The sequence below is a fragment of the Thunnus maccoyii genome, chromosome 2 (genome assembly GCF_910596095.1).
Source record: "Thunnus maccoyii chromosome 2, fThuMac1.1, whole genome shotgun sequence".
In the NCBI taxonomy this organism is placed as follows: Eukaryota; Metazoa; Chordata; class Actinopteri; order Scombriformes; family Scombridae; genus Thunnus; species Thunnus maccoyii.
This window is the reverse complement of record NC_056534.1, coordinates 26,930,507-26,949,215: the sequence shown is the minus strand read 5'-3', so window position 1 is coordinate 26,949,215 and position 18,709 is coordinate 26,930,507. Positions and strand designations below refer to the sequence as shown.

The following is an 18,709-nucleotide window of genomic DNA, read 5'->3' as shown; positions in this document are numbered from 1 at the left end:
ACATTTTTGTCCAGAGCAATTAACAAGAGGTAGATGTCATCAAAATTACATAAGTGCATCCCTCAAAAAAGAACAAACAAACAAACCAAAAGAAAACCACAAGTAAAGGCTTGTTCAGTGCTACAGTGAATCTGTGAAATCTTCAAGTCTGGCAACACAGGGGTTAAGATACCCCTTTACTTTTCTGGCTGTCCTACCTGCCATCGTAGATGGTACTGGTGGCACATCCTTGGGCATCTCTGACACTGCTCTGTCAGCTGCTTCCTCCTCCACAAAACAAGACTTGATTGTTGTATCTGTCTTGTTCAACACAGGAAACAGCTCTGAAGCATCAGGGATATCTGTCCCCTCGCTGACAAGACTGTCAGCCATCCTCTTCAGGGCCCCTCCCACTCCATCCGGGGTACCCTTGCCATGGCTTACCTCAAAGAAGATCCACTGAGGGCTACCTAGAGGTGTGGTGAGGTGCTTTAGGGCTTCTTTCCTGGACTTGACCCTGTGGTAAGTCTCCCTCCACTTTTTGCGTCTTCTGCACTTTTCCTTCTTGCTAATGTTATTGACTGTTTTCTTCCTGCCTGATGCTATGTCCTCCCTGTATTTCTGCTGCTCCTTCTTTAAGTATCTCTCTCTCCTTTCTGGGTTGGCATCACGTCGAGCGCGATAGCGCCGCTGCTTCTCTGCAGCACTTAATTGACTGGCTCCCTGTAAGTAATGTGTTCACATTGTAAAACTGAAAACACCTACAGTAATTCCAACTGTAAAACTTAAAATCAAGAGAACAGTATTATAATTAATCAATATATATATACACACCATATACACATTTAAAATGGCAATTCTATTCAAACTTCTCACTCCTGTTACTCTTATTCAATCCTGTTACCATGCATACAAGTAACAATACTGAAAGTAACAGGATTGAGGTTTAAGCATAGCATTAGAAAATACATAAATGCATGATGCTAATAGCATGAGAATACTTAGCACCTTCAAGTGGTTTACCAAACCTATCTTAAAAAAACCTAACATCTAACAAATAATTTAGGTAACAGGACTGTATGTTGAGATTGACATTCTCAGTCGTACTTACAATATGATAAAAAATACAGGAAACCAGGTGAGAAAACTTACTTTTGGTCTTCCCATGGCTTTCAGGAGACTCAAATGATGCTACTTCCTGTTGATCATGTGACTTGTGGAGTGACTCAAATTTTTAGAGGGGGGAAAGTGTCAGGGTAACAGGACTGAGTGAAAACCTGGGGACATGAGTAAAATTTGTATTTTAACTAACACATTGTGGATTTCTGATGAGAAAATGCATTTTATGTCTAAATTGGATATAGAGTCACACAATAATATAAAAAAAAGATTTCTGAAGGATTCTTATCATTATATTTCATGGTGAAATGTAGTGATAGAGAGTGGGGGCAGACTAAAATTCTATTTTTTTCACTATTCTAGGTGGTTTTTATTAAGGTTTTACATGATGTATCTTCAATTTGCAATTAGAACAAAGTGAAGGAGACACTTTGCTTGGTAATATAATGTTTTATACAGATACGTTTCATGCATATTTATGCATGTAATTTCTTGGGGACGGAAAATGCACTGATTCAGCAGAATGGCGGGCATATTTAAGAATATTTGGATTTATTGGTTTTCGGGGGCAATTTAATGAAGCTGTGTCAAACTGCAAGAGGTAGATGTTTTCAAAAACTACATAAGTACATCCCTCAAAAAAAAAGAGAGATGAAAAAAACAAGTAAAGGCTTGTTCAATACTACTGCTTTGAGTAGTAGTACTTCCTCTCTGGAAATGAGCGGAAACCCATTTCTCTTCTTGTGAAATTTTCAAATCTGGCAACTCAGGGGCTCGGATACCCCTTTACTTAACTGGCTCGCCCACCTGGTGTGTCTGTCTGACTTGCGTTTTCAGCCCTCACACACACACACATCTTGTAGAGCGGAGGTTGACCCTACGCACCTTCTCAGGAGCTGCTACAGTTTCCAGGTAAGCAGCACAGCGGTTGTTGAGCCTCCAGCAGCTAGCGTCAATATTTATCTGGACAGAAGTGACAACAGGGTGTTTACGTTTCTACATGCTCGTTCACGCTTGAAGTACGCAGGTCACCCGACTTGTCTGTTTATCTAAGCTTCTTTTTATCTTAATTTCTTGGGGTTAGTTACAACCATAATGACACCATTTGTTTGACGGTTAGCCACTGCTAACAACGTTATGGCGTCACGGACTCGCCGTAGCATGCTGTTTCCTTCGTGTTGGGGCATTTGTTACCGTGGCGACCACACTCACAAGTTATCAGCGGCGGAAACTTAACTGAAGTCAACACTGCGGACACACCTTCGAGCACAAGACACGCAGACCTGAAACAAAACGCACACAGTCGGGTAAAAAAATGGCTTCTTGCCTTGTCCCCGAGTTCCCTGCCGTTATGGTCGCTCTGGAGCGTTTAAAGGAGCTGGATAAGCAACTGAAAGACGAGGGAGTACCATTCTCACCTGAAGCCAGCCTCCACCTGACTGAGATAACTGCTGCCATCACTGAGCTGGAGGCGGACAGACGCGCTGCTCATGAACATTTAGAAGTGGAGACCATTGAAAACAGTAAGCTAAGACACCAAATCAACAACATAAGAGAACGAATGAGCCAGGATATAATGGCTGATGTCGCAGCAGCTCGGGCATCTAATGCTGAGGAGATAGAGCAGCTGCACAAAGACCTCAACACAGTCTCTCAGCTGCAAGAAACCACTGTGAAGAGGCAGGAAGCACTCATGAGCCAAAATGAAGCGCTACGCCCGGAGCGAGACCAGGTGAAGGCAGAGCACGAGGACGTCATTGCTGCTCTGAATGATCAAATCACACTAAAGTATAGCTTGCAGATGCAGCTGGGTCACACACAGGAGCAGATAGAGGGGCTGAAGTCGTGCATCGCTGCTGTGGAACAGGACAAAATAACACTGCAGCAGAATATGGTGCTGGAGAGAGAGGCCTTCGCTGTGAAAAAAGACAACCTGTCCGGAGATGTGGACCTGGTTGAGGAGAAAATTAAGCAGCAGAAGCAAGTGATCAGGAGGAGCAGGAGGGATTTGGACAGAGTTAATGACAAGAAACAAGAAACCCATGACCACCTGGGCGAGCTCACAATTCACATGGCCAAGCTGGAGAGCAGTATGCAAAGACTGACAGCGTCTCGGTGCCAGTTTGAGAAACAGCTGGAAGGGGAGACCCAGAGGCATCATGAACTGAGGAAACAGAGGGAAACGCTGAAGAAGGAGCTCTATGAGTTAGGGGAAGCCTTCAGCGCTGCCGTCCAGCGTCTTAAAGATGAAATCGCAGCAGTGGAGGGTAAGATAGAGGAGGGCAGAGCATCAAGAATCCTCTGTCAAGACTCCCTGGCCAAAATCTATGAGATATTCAAGCTCCAGCACGACGAAGAGAACGAAGTTAGGGCCGAGCATTCACATGTCTCACAGCAGCTGGAGCGGTCCAAGTTGCAGCTGGAGGAGCGCATTGCCTCCATAGTCAAACACAGCAAGGAGATCAAAGAGATGGACAAGCAGATCGGAGAACTCCTGGAGGTGGATGTGATCCATAAGCGCATCTTTGAGAGGAATCAGGAGGAGCTGTGTGTTAACGTGAATGTAGAGAAGAAGAACATCAGCCAGTTGGAGGAGGAGAAGAGGCGGCTAAGTCAGCTCTTGGAGGAGACGAAGAGGGCGCATCAGGAACATGTGGCGAAAATGACCTCTGACATCAGCAGCACCAGGAGGAGGTACGAGGAGCTGCGACAAGAGGAGGCCAGACTCCTGCAGCGTCAGCCCATGAGCGCCGACGCCGACTTGCTGATGAGTCACATGACCCGGTCTGAGGTAGAGTACAGACAGTTAGAGACCACACACCACCAGGAAATGCAGCAGTGCGCCACGGAGACGGAGAGTATCATGAGGAGCAACGAGGAGAAGCAGAGGGAGGGGGAGGAGAAAGAGGTGATGCTGAAGGAGGTGGAAGCCAAGTGTAACGAGGAGCGATCCAGGCACCAGAGCCTGAAAACGCGCACTTCCGAGCTGAGGAGGAGGAGGAATGATCTAGCGCTGTCGATTCAGGGGCTGACGGAGAAAACCAGCTCTCTGCTTCAGCCCAGAGAGGAAATGAAGGCTGAGCTGGAGGAGCTGCGAGCAGGATATATGGGCTTGCTTGACAAACAGGCCTCAGAGCTGAGATCTGTAGAGCTGAGCATCTACGACAACAGCGTGAAACTGGAGCAGGTTAGCATGGAGAACAGCAGGCTGCATCTCTGTATCAGACAGATGACAGAAGATGTCACCAGAGCCAGAGAGAACAAAGACAGATACTGGCAGGAGATCCACCAGTTCAACAAGGACACGCAGGCCTTACTGGAGAGTTTGCAGGAAGCCTGGGGAGAGGATGTTTTGTTAACTCAGGACAGTCAGAGCAGGGATGGCGCTCTGTTGGTGTCCATGAGCAGCCTGTTGAACCATCTGAAGACCAGGAGACGCCAGTTAGGACACGTCGGCACCCTCCTGCACCAACAAATGTTAGACTTTAGCAAACGACTGGGAGATAAAACAACTGTAGAACAGCACAGTTGAGTTGATAAAAGCAGCTCTGGTTCTACATCGCAAAGAGTTAAATGTCTGCTGTACATACCTGTGTACATGTAAGACTTTAATTTGTAATGAAAACCTTGAATAAAGTTCACAGAAAAGAGATGATTTTGTTATTTTGCAGAGCAGGCTCATACACATAAAAATCTTCACTAAAAAAGCACCCAGACTGGGATATATTCACTCACTTTATTGGTGCTTTTAATATAATACTATAGAGAGCAGTGGTTCACAAGCTGGAGATGGGCCGGCATGATCAGGGAGAAATATATGGACACAGTTAATCAGTGTTATTAGATGCACTTGTGCTTTTCCTGTTAAACAAGTGTGTTCTGATGGAAATGTTTACAGCTTTCAAAGGGAAACATGATGGCACAAGTCATGAAAATGCTGCTGTAGCCTATGTCTTGTTCTGGTCAATTTCAGGCATACATTTTTAATATAGTATATTTTTAAGATGGCAATATGTTTAAAAATTGGAAATACAATCATACTTCATATTATACGACTGTCATTTTTAATTTTCCTTATCAATATCATTATTTTCCCATTTAATTTTTTAAGTCTTTGCTCAGTTTGTTTTGTAGTTTTGACATAAACATATTATAGTTGATGGCAGTAATTGAGTTGACAAGCAATTGGTGTGTCAGCTTTTTTTTTAGGCATATTTGCCTTTATTGGATAGTGAAGTGTCAGACAAGAAACAAGGTGAGAGAGATGGACCTGACACGTAACAAGGGTCCCCGGCCGGAACTGAACCAGGAACGCTGCAGCCATGTGGCATGCACAGCATGAGGTCATTAGTGCCTCCTGTGTGTCAGCTTTAACCAGCTTCAGATAGTGTTCGTTAAGTGTAGGATAGTCACTGAGTGGAGACCATTCATAAAATATTTATGTTGTGGTTCTCTCCTCCATCGTACTCAACTGATAGCATTGCTAACCACTTTCAAAGGATAACTCTCATTTTCTATGCAGTGTCAAATAAAATCAAACATTAGAAAAATATAATATTTTTATTTATATAAAGGCTATATATATGTGTGTGTGTGTGTATAGCACAATTGCTTTTAGTTAGAGAAAAACAGCAAACAATTGGAAGTATAAAAAGTGAGATCAGCAGAGGACTCATCTGAATGTTAAGACTTGTCACTCTTGTGACAGATGTACCGCCATATTCCTATGAAATTTCTTGAAACTACTTTTTAGCAGCTATTCCTCTTAACACACTTCGCTAAAATAACCCAAACTTGTGGTCTTTTCCTCCTCTTTGACAGCATTATGTAGTATACAGAAGGTCGTCATCATCATCTTTTTTTTCCTTTATACTGGACTGAAAAACAAAACATCTAACTTCTCTTCTAGACAGTTGCTTTCAATAAGGATCATTTTATGATAATCATTTTAGCGTTTAAGTTAAATCAAAAGGTTATTTCACCACCTTTTATACAACTACCTCACTTGTTTTCTCGCTCCTTATATTATTGGTATAATTGACTACACAGTAATTCCACCAATTTCACATAATTGTTAGAGATGACTCTCAGAATCTTTTGCTCTATTTAAAATGTATTTGTTTAGTGATTAATTTATTAATCTCAAGTATAGCACTAGGAATTATTACACAAAAAATGTTAAAATTATAGTAAAATCCAAAACATGAAAGAGTTTTTTTTTGTGACATCCATCCATTTTATTTCCAGTGTCCATGTTAATTTTTACTTTGATTGAACCTAGTGAATTATCTTCTCTTCTCAGACTCTTTGCAGTTTGGTGATGAAAGACACTTGTGGCTCCTACCAGCAGATGGCAGAAGTGACCAGGTTTCTCTCTGCTGTGACCTTGCCCTGCAGCTAGAGGGTCAAACAACCTCCCACTGTTACGTCCCTCAGAGCAAAAAACACACAGACACATGCACACTTTCTGTGTCACTCACTAGCACAGAGAGGACAACACACAGGCTTAATAAGACAGCAGCCGCACAAGTGCAAGTGAAGGAAATCAGCAGTTTATTCCAGTAAAAGAGGTAAGTCTTCAGATAAGCATGAAGTAAACTTTGCTCTCAACTCCTTTGTGCCATGTCATCTGGAAGCTGCAGTATGTATAGCTTTATAGTACAGTCAGACTGTAGCACACTATGTATATATATGAAACATTATCTTTCTTGAATGACTGTATCTGTCTGTAGGTTGTCTATATCAGTGTTATGTGTGTTTGTGTGTGTGTGTGTATGTGTGTGTGTGTGTGTGTGTGTGTGACTGATGCCAAAACACAACTTTTATTCCTCTGATATTTTGTATCACAAACAGTTCTTCATCAGTGCATTTTGTATTTATGTAAAAACCTTTTTTATTGTCATGTTATCTTAAGTTGAAAGACAAATGCTGCTGTTAAGTTGAAAAAATCTTCCAAAGTCTTTAAAAATGATGTAATGTTTTATATTTCTCACTTTCAGCTGAGATCAGAGCTGCTTTTCTTCAGTTCTGAAAAGCTGAAAAGTTTCATTTAGTCATGAACAGTACTACTCCACCTGTAAAAACAGCTGTATCATGTCTACTGTAGCTCTGGAGGAACTTTGTCACGTCTGGGAAAACAACCCAGATGATGTCATCAGGGTTATCTTGGATTCAGCTCAAAGATACATTCATAACAATTAAGAAGTTTCATCAGTGATATCTTTTCATTTTCAATTCCCAGCAGCTTGTTAAAGTCATATTTGAAGCTGTTGAGTGCAATCATCAGCTGCTCCTCCATTCAGTTTGAAGTCCTCTTCAGTCTTTCAGTAGTGATGGGCGGTGCCAGCATGTTTTTGGTGGGTTCAGTTCACAGTGAATGAATCCTGTTGCTTCCTCAGTGTTTGTGTCTGTATGGACGTGGGAGTGAAATTCAGGATATCTCGGCCAAGGCTGCATCGATTTTGACCATTCTTTTCTTTAATCTAGTCCTCGCAACTCCTGCAACTCTATGGAAGTGCAATATTAAAACGCCGTAGTACCTCCTTAATAAAACCCCACCACTAAAGAAAGGGTGCTACAAATTAAATATCAGGTGCCTGTTTGTTAATTGTATCCAGAACTTCAAACACTGAGGTCCTACTAACTTTTCATATTTCCAAACAGGCCAAAAGCTTCTCTGAAAATGTGGTTAGCAGATAATGTTTTTACATCTTCAGGTGTCAGAACAGATATTCTTCTCTTGTAAACATCTGCTGAAGTGATATGTTAATCTCCCATGCTGATGTTCGGGGTGACTGTGTGGATATTAAAGGATATCACTTTGGGAGTGATAGTAGTTTCATATCCTGTGATTTTTATCTTAAGTTGTGTGTCAATGCTTCTGTACACATTTGGAACACAGAGTACACTAGTTTCTTACTACTTTGACATTGGACTGGACATGTAGAGAACTGTCTGTAACAGTGAGATAAGTGCTTTTATTTATCTCTGAAAGGCTAACAGCCTACAACAGACTACATGGAGTATGTAATAAGAGACATCAGTACAGTGAGAATAGGCAGAGAGGAGGGTCATGTTTCTGTTTGTTCACAACCAAAAACAAAACTGCCACCATCTCCTACCGGTGTGATGCGTGTGGATCGACTCCTTTATGTTGCTTGCGTTCACTCAGCTTTGCAGCGGAGGAGGTTTCTAAAAGGTCAGAGAGTAAAGTAGCAATTTAAAACCACAGACTAGATAACATACCGAACATGATGACTTTATGACTTCAGGGTTGTAGTACATAATTTTGAAAGTGCTGTATTTTGTAGTTAAAATGTCTCAGTCTTGATCTACAGTGGTTTATTTACAGGTGAAACAGTCACTTAGAAAATAAATGTATTTTTTATTATAACCTTTTATTGAAACAATTACTTTTCAGGCTGTTCAAGCAGTACCTGAGTACACCAATATATTAATAATTACGTATAACTGCATGATTTTTTTTTTTTTTTTAAATGCCAAAAAAATAATAAATAGATGTCAGATTGTGATTGCGGCTGTATACAGTAATGGAAGATCACAAATAGACAACAACCATCACAGTGAAATAGTTTCAGCTGCTGTGAAAGACACGACGCACACATGCAGAAAAACACACCCACATATTGTAATGTAATGAGGCAGCTGCCCTTCAATGTGGAAATGTCAATATGACACTAAAGGATACAGTAACATGCTCTCTCTCTCTCTTCCTCTCTCTCTCTCTCCCTCTCCCTCTCCCTCTCTCCCCCTCTCGCTCTCTCTCTCTCGCACACACATACACACACAGCCTTTCTCTCTTTCTCTCTCTCACTCTCATCTCATGCACGCAATCACTCCAAAACAGTAAATTATTCTGCCTGGAGCCACAAGAGGGTTTTCTACATCAGTGGTTCCAGACACTTTTGGCCTGCGACCCCTTAAAATAAAGCAAAGCCTACCTGGGACCCCTCGTCACATGTTGCATTATCTACCAGTTATCGATTATTGTTTTGATTCATGGCTTAATCGTTGTCCACAGAATGTCAGAAAATAGTGAAAAATATCTGATTTAGCTCCCTACAGTCCAAGGTTACATCTTCAAATGTCTGGTTGTGTCTGACTAACAGTCCAAAATAAGATATTCAGATTATCATCATGTTCCACAAAGTAAAAATGACACCAAAAAAAAGACTAAAATGATTATTCAGTTATCAAAATAGATGCTGATTAATCGACTAAGCTTGCAGCTCTAGAAAGAGGACTTATTTTATTTTATTAACTTTTAGAGGCTTGAGGAGGTAAAACACAGTAATCCACAAAAAATAGCGCAAAAGCTTGACAAAAAATCACAATTTTGTGTGTCCAAAATGTTGGGTTTTTACTGCATCCTATCCAGTCCTGTCATCTCGTGACTTCTTTGATTAATCCAGCATAATTAATGAATGCTCAGTCAGCCTGTTTGGACATCAGTTGCTTGTGGTTCTTGTGGAGAATTTTTTTTTTTCCAGTCTATCTGCTGCTTTAAAAAAACAACCTCTCTGCTCTAGAAATCATGTATTTCAGTATCATGTTGATGTCGTGACTTTGTGGAAAATGTGCAGGGAGCTTGCAGTCTTGAGTCTACAGACATGAGTCATCCCTCACGAGTCAGAAGAGCTCTCAGTTCTTTACCGAGGCTCTGTGTGCTCATCTGTGTGTTGACACACTGACGTCAAAGCAACACAGTGGCAAATGAAAACATCCAAACTCCATTCAGCCGGATTAAGGTGTAGAGTCAGAGAGGAATTATATGGCTTTGTCTCTGCTCATGAAACATAAGAATTATTTTGATCACAGAGAAAACATAAGTGCAGGTATTTGTCTTGTTGGGAGTCATAAGGGAACAGGTGGATGTTTCTCAGAGATTATTGCAGAACACTGATAAGAGAAGAAAAAACACTGCTTGCTGCCGTTTCCATATTTTCTTTCAACATAAACACCGATCCATGTTAATTGTTAACGTGTCTTGTGTGTTTTTGTCACAGGAAAGATGATAGTTTACAACTGAGCTCGCAGACAACAACCTGAGAAGGAGCAATGAGAATAGATTATACTGTATGTAACAAGATGATTAACAAGATAGGAAAGAAGAAACATTTATAAATATTCTACACAAAATTAGATTTATTTTTTTAGATTTTCCTTTAATTTTTTATTTTTTTCAAGGTCACAAGATAAAAAGGTTGGTGAGCACTGCCTGAAAAGGCCCCTTTTTCATAGTTTCCACATGTCTATAATTAGTGCAAGGTTTCCCCAGGAAACTGCTTAGTCAAGGTGTTACACCAATCAGGTCTTGATGCATCTCTTCTCTTGATCAGTTTAGTTATTAGATGACAGCCTATATAGAAGCAACACTCATTAAATGTGTTGTATTTGCTTCAAGTGAAGTTCAAGTGAATAAGTTTTTGTTTTAGGCCACTATAAAACTCTGTGGGGGAAACCTGTAGAGAGCAGTCCAGCCAATGACGTTGTCATGTTTAGCCTTAAGAGGTAAAGAGTCTTGTGTTTCATGAAAGGTAAAATGTAAAGATTATAGAAAATTTTAGAAAATACTTGTGTGAAAGTATTACATCTCACAGCCCTTCGGATCTATTTTGCAAACCTTTAGGAGGCTTCTTACCCAAAGGTTTGGAACAGTTGCTCCATACTGGTGTTACAGAGTCTAAAGGAGCAAATTCGATTCCAGACCAGATTATTGCTAAATTTAGATTTAAAGCTATAATATGTAACTATTCTGCATTAAATTGTCTACAAACAACTAGACCAAAGTTGTATATTTTGTTGAGTTGTGTACTTATATTATCCCAAATGTTTCCAACATTTTTCAAACCCAGAGAAATCAGTCATTTTAATCAAGGTAACAGTCTATTTTATTTGGTTTCCTGTCAATGGTGTCATACCCCCTCTACCAAAGAGTATACGTTGGTGTTGTGGCTGTTTGCCAGACACTGTCATAAATTGACTTTTATTCAGTTTTAAGCCACATGTTTACAATAAACTTTTTAGATCTTGGTCATTTTTAACTGTATCTTTTAACTGGATGAAGGATTTTAGTCACTAGATTTCTGGATCTGAAGTTATCAGAGAAACAACCTGAGCAAATGTTGGCAGCAGCTTGGCTAGCAGCCCCTCTTGGATGTCCTCTGTCTGCCAAACAGCGTCAGAGAAACACTGATTTATAAAATGAAACAGCTTTATTCAGTGTTCCACTGGGTTTGTTTGTTTTGGAGAGCATGAGGCCTCTGCAGATAATTTGGCTCCTGGTAAAAACATCCTGAACGATAAAGTAATCCTTTTAACAATGAAGACACCAACCCCCATGCTACTTCACAACGTCATCACACTCCATCTTTTGTTAATGTTTTGATTGAGAGACCCCTAGCAGCAGAAATTACATGTTGTGCGTTTAAAGTGGAAAGGTACAATATGCTGTGTGGAAAAATATTAAACACTGAAGTAACATTAGTGACGATAAACACGCAAACTGAGGAAGTTATTGCAAAACATGCACACACACAGTTGTGTTCTAATTTTAACATCAACTCAGAAGACTGCCTGGTTATCCATATATATAGTATGTGACTTTATTCATGTAATTTAAAGTTGCTATTATTAATATTTTAACAATAACAATGGATCAAATTAGCATGTGTAATGTGAAAAGATTTACTCATAGTGAAAAACCCACAAAGAAATATCACCTGACATGGAGCATTTTAGCATCTTTCAGCTCATTGTTTTGGTGTTACGGTTTTTGTCCACTTCCATTGACGTTTCCAGGTACAGCTGGCTGCTGTTTTCAGAGAAAAAGCTCTAAAACCCCACTGTACACTTCCTCCCCAGCACCAAACAGCAGACAGACAAAGTTAGTGATTAGTTAAGCTAGCTGGTGGCAAACTGAATAACTAGCAAGATAAAAAACTCACGAAGAGCTAAAAGGAGACTGAATACTGAATGCTAATGTTGTTCTGTGTCTGTTAAATATGCTAATAAGCAAGTGTTTGCAAAGAAGTACACCAAACAACTTTATAAAGTGATAATATGTCATACAATTTACATGGCAAACAATTAATTGTCAGTGAACAAATTTGATTCCAGCTTAGATTATGGGTAAATTTAGATTTTTAAAGTTTGGAGAGCTACAATACGCTTTGTGGGGAAAAATATTAAACACTGAAGTAACATTAGTGACGATAAATTGAAAACACTGTGACCTGGGAGCAGTTACAACACACAAACTGAGGAAGTTATTATTGCTAAACATGCACCCACACACACACAGAGCACAGTTGTGCATTCATGCAATCATTGTGGTGCAGCAGTGGATATTATATAACCATTAAAAGACTGTCATGGAAATGTACTTATTCCAATACTGAATCCTGATATTTTTGAGTGTGTGTTTGCGAGGAGTCCATGTTACTGTTTTTGCTTGCATGTTTGAGCTGAGGTGAGGGTGTGAACAACCTTCAGATAAAGTCAGTATAAAGAATCTTTCAATGATAATATTAATAATAAAATATGAATAATATTGTGTGTCACACATTCGGCTTGTGTGTGACTGTGAGATTGTAGCAGTTTGAACAGCGCAGTGTTTCTCTCTCCTTCACCAGCACATGACCTGTAATACTCCATATGGCCTGATGACGTCTATACTTCCTAATCTCTCTCTCTCTCTCTCTCTCTCTCTGTCTCTCTCTCTGTCTCGCCGAGGCTTTAAAGGTAGCAGTGAGCGATGAGAAGTCAGATTTCTGCGCTCACACACAGACAACACATCTATCACTGTCTCCCGTTGCAGTGAAAACACTTTCAGTTTATCCAGGAATCGTTCAGCCGACAGTAACATACAATATCTGTCAGGGTAACATTTACAAGGAGGCATTACAGAGAATTTACTTGAGTACAGAGTGGGCGTAGCTGTGGACAGTGATGGAGACTATGGGTAAGAAGCAGCTATTCTTTATTATTCTGCAGATGACGTTATATTTTGGTGTTTAGTATCTACTGTATTTACATGATTAGTGTCATTTTGTTTAAATGCATAACAACAAAGATCAGAGATGGACGATGTTGAGATGCCTGTGAGGTTCTGTATACATAATGATGAGGGTGTGGATTTAGATGCTGAAACCAGTCTGGCTGGTGCAGGCATGTATTTGGATAAACATGGACACGTATTATTAACACTAGTGTCTGAGAGAGTTAAAGGGTCTGTTTAGTATTATTCAGTTTTATATGTTGGAAGAGGTGGCGTTTGTTGTGGCCTGTTATTTCACTCAAATTCACTCAGAACTGGATGGATCCTAAACATGAAGCAGTCAAACCTTATCTGATCTCTCCTTTTATAGTCATAGTTGTGGTGTAGAGGAGTTGGGGAGAGAAATAAGTCACCAGAATTTGTTGGACAGAACAGAGGTCAGTCTCAGAAAAAAATGTTGTGCATATTAACATGCACAACATGTTTGTTTTAGATTTGAAGAGCTGAAATTATTGAAACAAACTGTGACGTACCATTTTAGAGAATTGTGTTTTACTTTGTTTGGAAAATGGCTAATCGAGCTGGAACGTAATTGGTGGAGATACGTCAGCTTTTAGAAAATTAAAGCACAAATCTGAACAAGATAACATGCTGCTGCAAATGCAGTGTTATAAATAACATGAATTATGATTAAAATTGTTGTTTATTGTCTGCAATATCTGAAATTGAACAGGTCTGGCATCTTTTGGCAGGTCAACAACCCATCAGTATGACCCACTTTGGTTTCACCCTGTGCAGTTCAAAGTCCTCACAAACAGCCACCATGTTAAATACTCATGTGCCTTCAAGTAAACTAGAGGAACAGATGGTGTGTGTGTGTGTGTGTGTGTGTGTGTGAGATTCATACCCTGTAGACCAGTGGTGTTTGTGTGTGTGTGTGTGTGTGTGTGTGTGTGTGTGTGTGTGTGTGTGTGTGTGTGTGTGTGCATGTGCACACGTGACTGCTTACTATCAAGCGGGTGTGACCTTTGCAAACCTAAACCTACAATTTAAAATTGACAGTCGCCTCCCTTTGGTTCTGTTCTAATTTAAGCATCAACTCAGAAGACTGCCTGGTTATCCACATATATATAATATGTGAGTTTATTCTTGTAATTTAAAGCTGCTATTATCAATATTTTTATATATTAATAATAATATTAATAATATTAGCATGTGTAATGCGAAAAGATTTACTCATAGTGACAAACCCACAAAGAAATATCATCTGACATGGAGCATTTTAGCATCTTTCAGCTCATTGTTTTGGTGTTACGGTTTTGATTCACTTTCATCAACGTTGTTTCCAGGTACAGCTGGCTGCTGTTTTCAGAGAAAAAGCTCTAAAACCCCACTGTACACTTCCTCCCCAGCACCAAACAGCAGACGTGTGGAAGTTAGCGATTTAAGCTAGCTGGTGGCAAACTGAACAACTAGCAAGATAAAAACTCGCACAGAGCTAATAGGAGACTGAATACTGAATGCTAATGTTGTTTAGTGTCTTTTAAATGTGCTAATAAGCAATTGTATGATTGCTGTATGATAAAGAAGTACACCAAACTTTATAAAGTGATAATATGCCAGACAATTAACATTGCAAACAATTAATTGTCAGCTCATTACTTTGATGCTTCCAAAAATAGTCGCAACCTAACACTGAGTTTTAACAGTTCAGTCTTAGGGTTGCATTAATTTTACATAGTTGTGAGTTAACAGAGGTTGTTGAAGGAGGACAAAAAACATGCTGAGCTGCACTCATACTGTCACATGAATCAGAAACACTTAGTGATCAGGTGAATTAAAATAGGATTTATGTGTCACGGTTACACTGCTCCACATGACTTGACAGCTAAGATGGTTTAGCCTGTAAGAGGTGATCAAACCGAGGCTAGCAATCTGAGCTCAAGGTCAACAAACACAGTCAACAAAAATCTGAGGATTTGGGTCAGGAATTGGATTTGTATATAGCGCCACCTGCTCATCATAGGTATTCTTTGCTAGAAATGTAAAGATGTGTTTGACATTTAAAATCTGCATCACAGATGCTTCATGTTTTTTTCCTCCCTCTTCAACCCTTGTGTCATTCTCCATCCTCATCTCACCATGTGCTTCTTCTATCCAGTGTATCCAATGGGTGGAGGGGCCACCAGGCTGTACAGCGCCCTGACCCAGACCCCCAGCAGCAGCAGCAGCCATCCTCTCCCTCTCCCTCCGTCAGACAAAAACCTGGATCCAGATTTCTGCCAGGTAACTCCTTCTCTTCTGTTGAATGCTTTTTTTTTTTGCTTTTTTTTTTTTTTTTTTTTAAAGTGAAACAGGAAATATAAAAATATGCCCTCTGAGGTGAATTAAATGTCAAGTCTCATGTCTGGTTTGCAGGAGCAGAAGGGGTCCTCTGTGTGTCCCCCTGATCCAGACGAACTGCTTCGCCAATGCGAGGAGGCCCTCAGGGACCGACCACCCCGCTTCCATAGGAAGTTCATTCACCCCTCTGATGGAGACGGCACCTCCGGCAGCCCCATCAGGGTGATGCAGTGGAACATACTGGCTCAAGGTAACAGGCAGTTGATCTAATGCCTCATCACGCTGGATTGTAGGCTCTAATATCTCTAGTGACAGAGTTTAACATCATAAATAAAGTTTATTTTGGATGTGGCAGATCCAATGAGTTATGATGATATAAGTGGCTTTCAAATTGTGTGCCAGTCCCTATTCTTTTCAAGGAGATATTTTATCCTGATCGAAACACTTGCTAATGTAAACTATAGTATAGAAGTCTGATCTCCTTCTGTCTCCTCCTTCAGCTCTAGGAGAGGGACTCGACAGTTTTGTCCAGTGTCCCCTGGAGGCCCTCAGCTGGTCCCGAAGGAAGTACCTCATCTTAGAGGAGATCCTCACGTACCGACCTCATATCCTGTGTCTGCAGGAAGTCGACCACTACTACGACACCTTCCAGCCAGTTCTGGCAGGCCTGGGTTACAGCAGCAACTTCTGCCCTAAGCCCTGGTCACCGTGCCTTGATGTGGAGGGCAACAACGGCCCCGACGGCTGTGCGCTGTTCTTTGATCAATCGCGCTTCGAGTTCCTGGACAGTGTCAATATACGGCTCTCTGCCATGAGGATTCCAACCAATCAGGTGGGTAGAACCTATTAAAACCACACTTGCACATATGAAAAGCTGCTCATAAGCACCTCTGACATGCTGCTCTTTTGCCTCAGGTTGCCGTGGTGACGATGCTACGATGTCGAAGCACAGGGAGATGTGTGTGCGTGGCTGTGACCCACCTAAAGGCTCGTTCCGGCTGGGAGTGGCTCCGCAGCACCCAGGGCTCTGACCTCCTGCGTCATCTCCAGAACCTGGTCCAGAAACACACCGGCGGGCCCGCGGGTGCCCCCAGCTCTGACATTCCTCTGCTGATATGTGGCGATTTCAATGCAGTCCCAACTGAGGAGGTGTACCGGTGTTTCATCACGTCACCTCTGAGTTTGGACTCAGCTTATAAGAAACTCAGCCAAGACGGTTTGACGGAGCCGGAGTACACGACATGGAAGATTCGCCCTACAGGGGAATGCTGTACCACTCTGGACTACATCTGGTACAGTCAGGACATGCTGAGAGTGGACGCAGTTTTGGACATGCCCACTGAGGAGCAGATCGGGCCGAACAGGCTCCCGTCCTTTAGCTATCCGTCTGACCATCTCTCACTGGTTTGTGACTTCAGCTTCAAGGTAAAGGAATGAAAAGGAAGTGATGAACGAGCACACAGGAAGGGACGACGCTGTGAAGAGTCATGGCTGGCTTCACTTCACAATTATACGTGTGGTGAGACCCCACGTGTGAGTGAAACGATGAAGAAGATGAGGACAGGAGGCCGAGAAAACCAATGTGGGAAGTTAGCTATTGTGACTTATGATGCTAAAGTTGCATTATAACACTGCAACAATGTTGTCTACCTCCCCGAACTTTAACACTGTGCTAATGTGTTTCCTGCACCAGGTTACTGTCTTGTACCTTCATCTGTACTCTGATGGGACACCTGCACATTGAATCTGATGAATTAGATTGAAACTTGTTTATCAGTAAAAAATAATCCTAACCTCAAACTGTCATTGATTGAAACTGTAGTAAATGTTGTGTTTCATACTGCCAATATACTACAGACTGACTGGGAATAAACTGTTTTTGTGGGTATAGTATCCTGTAAATTTACTATTTTTACTCTCTGACTACGCTCACCTTGGTTTGCTAATTACTTGGTGGTTTGGGAACTGGAGGGTTGGTCCAGCCAAATTATACACACACACATACACACACACACACACACAAACACACACAAAAATCCAGTTTTCTTATTTACATCTAGTGAGGTGTAGCCATGTGGATAGTTTTTGCTTCTTTATTTGTGCAGGTTTTTAGAGATCTGTCTCGAGTTTTCTGCCTTCATTCCAAACCCAGTGGAGGTGAATGTAATTGTGTTTGTGATGCTCACAGCAATGAAAATTTACATATAAAAAATGTAACAGCAGTGTGAACAAACAGCGGAGAAATATAAACAGAAATATTCCCTATAAAAACTGCTGACATTCTGAAAAGACACCTTGATGTTGAATTTTCCTAATGAAGTTTTTCAAATGTTTAGAGTAAAACAAATTTCCATTCTCCTTCATTTTATTAGGGTAGAGGCAGATGAATAAAACCAAACTACCTGCATGTCTAGATACCGGGAAACAATTTTATTTAATTTGGGTGAACAGCTCCTTTAAAGGAAACTCGCTCATAAGTTAATATAATGTCATACCTACAGTATGCACTTCTGTCAGGAGTTACACTGCAAACTCCAGTATCTTTCAGGTAAAGCTGACTGTCACACTGACAGCTGAAATATTAGTTTCAGGTCTCAATATAATGATACTGTTGTCTAGACATCAGTAAAACAATGACATCTGCATCAGCTGCAACAACAAACATGCGGCAACCGTCTGCCAGTTAGTTGCATGTTATGCAACCATCTTTATTTGTCATGTTACCGACAGAGATTACCAAATTGCTTCATGTTAAGTGTGCAGGCACTCATGTGAGCAGGTGTGTTACACTAGACATACCAAGAGGAGCTGCATGATCCTCGGCAGATGAAGACTTTCCTATATCCAGGTACTACAGTCCATAAACATCAGAGCACTCCAACACAACACACTCCCACATAGGTGCTGCTTATGTTCCTGTTTTCATTTATAAGCTGTTGTGACATTGGTCTGTCGAAACTACGGCATGTTACACTGATGTTGTTGAGTAAGTAGATCAGTAAATTGTTAGATCTCGGTACTTCAGGCTTGTAGTTAAACCATGATTTGAGTGATGAAATTAACCTCACATTTTTATCACATTTTGGGTTTTCTGATCCTTCCTCTGTTCTGTTCTCTCTTGTTGATTTCATCCCTTGTTGCATCTCTCATCCTCTTCCTGACCTTGACCTAACCGACAAAGGGCACACAGTTTTTCTGTGGATAATATCCATCTTAGATTTTAGAATTGTTGAACCATGTAGCAGACAG

The 18,709-nt window shown here is 40.9% G+C and overlaps 2 protein-coding genes across 4 annotated transcripts; both read left to right on the top strand.

The window, feature by feature from the left end:
- Window positions 1–359: 359 nt before the first annotated feature.
- On the top strand, window positions 360–17,366 carry LOC121912244 (nocturnin-like). 3 transcript variants are annotated; one of them, XM_042434434.1, is made up of 6 exons: window positions 360–501; window positions 6,401–6,668; window positions 15,279–15,403; window positions 15,536–15,710; window positions 15,961–16,292; window positions 16,376–17,366. In XM_042434434.1, exons 3-6 carry the CDS (start codon window positions 15,287–15,289, stop codon window positions 16,895–16,897), a joined length of 1,146 nt encoding a protein of 381 aa, XP_042290368.1. In that variant the 5' UTR covers window positions 360–501; window positions 6,401–6,668; window positions 15,279–15,286; the 3' UTR covers window positions 16,898–17,366. The 3 variants fall into 3 exon arrangements, with proteins under 3 accessions (XP_042290368.1, XP_042290359.1, XP_042290351.1); XM_042434425.1 differs by lacking the exon at window positions 360–501 and adding an exon at window positions 1,808–2,010; XM_042434417.1 differs by lacking the exons at window positions 360–501; window positions 6,401–6,668 and adding an exon at window positions 12,790–13,081.
- LOC121905158 (coiled-coil domain-containing protein 175-like) lies at window positions 2,414–4,630 on the top strand. Its single transcript, XM_042423190.1, has one exon. It carries the CDS (start codon window positions 2,414–2,416, stop codon window positions 4,628–4,630), a length of 2,217 nt encoding a protein of 738 aa, XP_042279124.1.
- Window positions 17,367–18,709: the final 1,343 nt, after the last annotated feature.

What these genes read in the sequence shown, in the direction of transcription:
- LOC121905158 (XM_042423190.1), top strand. Translation starts at nt 2,414, where the DNA reads ATGGCTTCTTGCCTTGTCCCCGAGTTCCCTGCCGTTATGGTCGCTCTG.
- LOC121912244 (XM_042434417.1), top strand. An exon ending in TGGATCCAGATTTCTGCCAG is followed by an intron (nt 15,404 to 15,535) that starts GTAACTCCTTCT and finishes TCTGGTTTGCAG; the next exon opens with GAGCAGAAGGGGTCCTCTGT. An exon ending in GTGGAACATACTGGCTCAAG is followed by an intron (nt 15,711 to 15,960) that starts GTAACAGGCAGT and finishes CTCCTCCTTCAG; the next exon opens with CTCTAGGAGAGGGACTCGAC.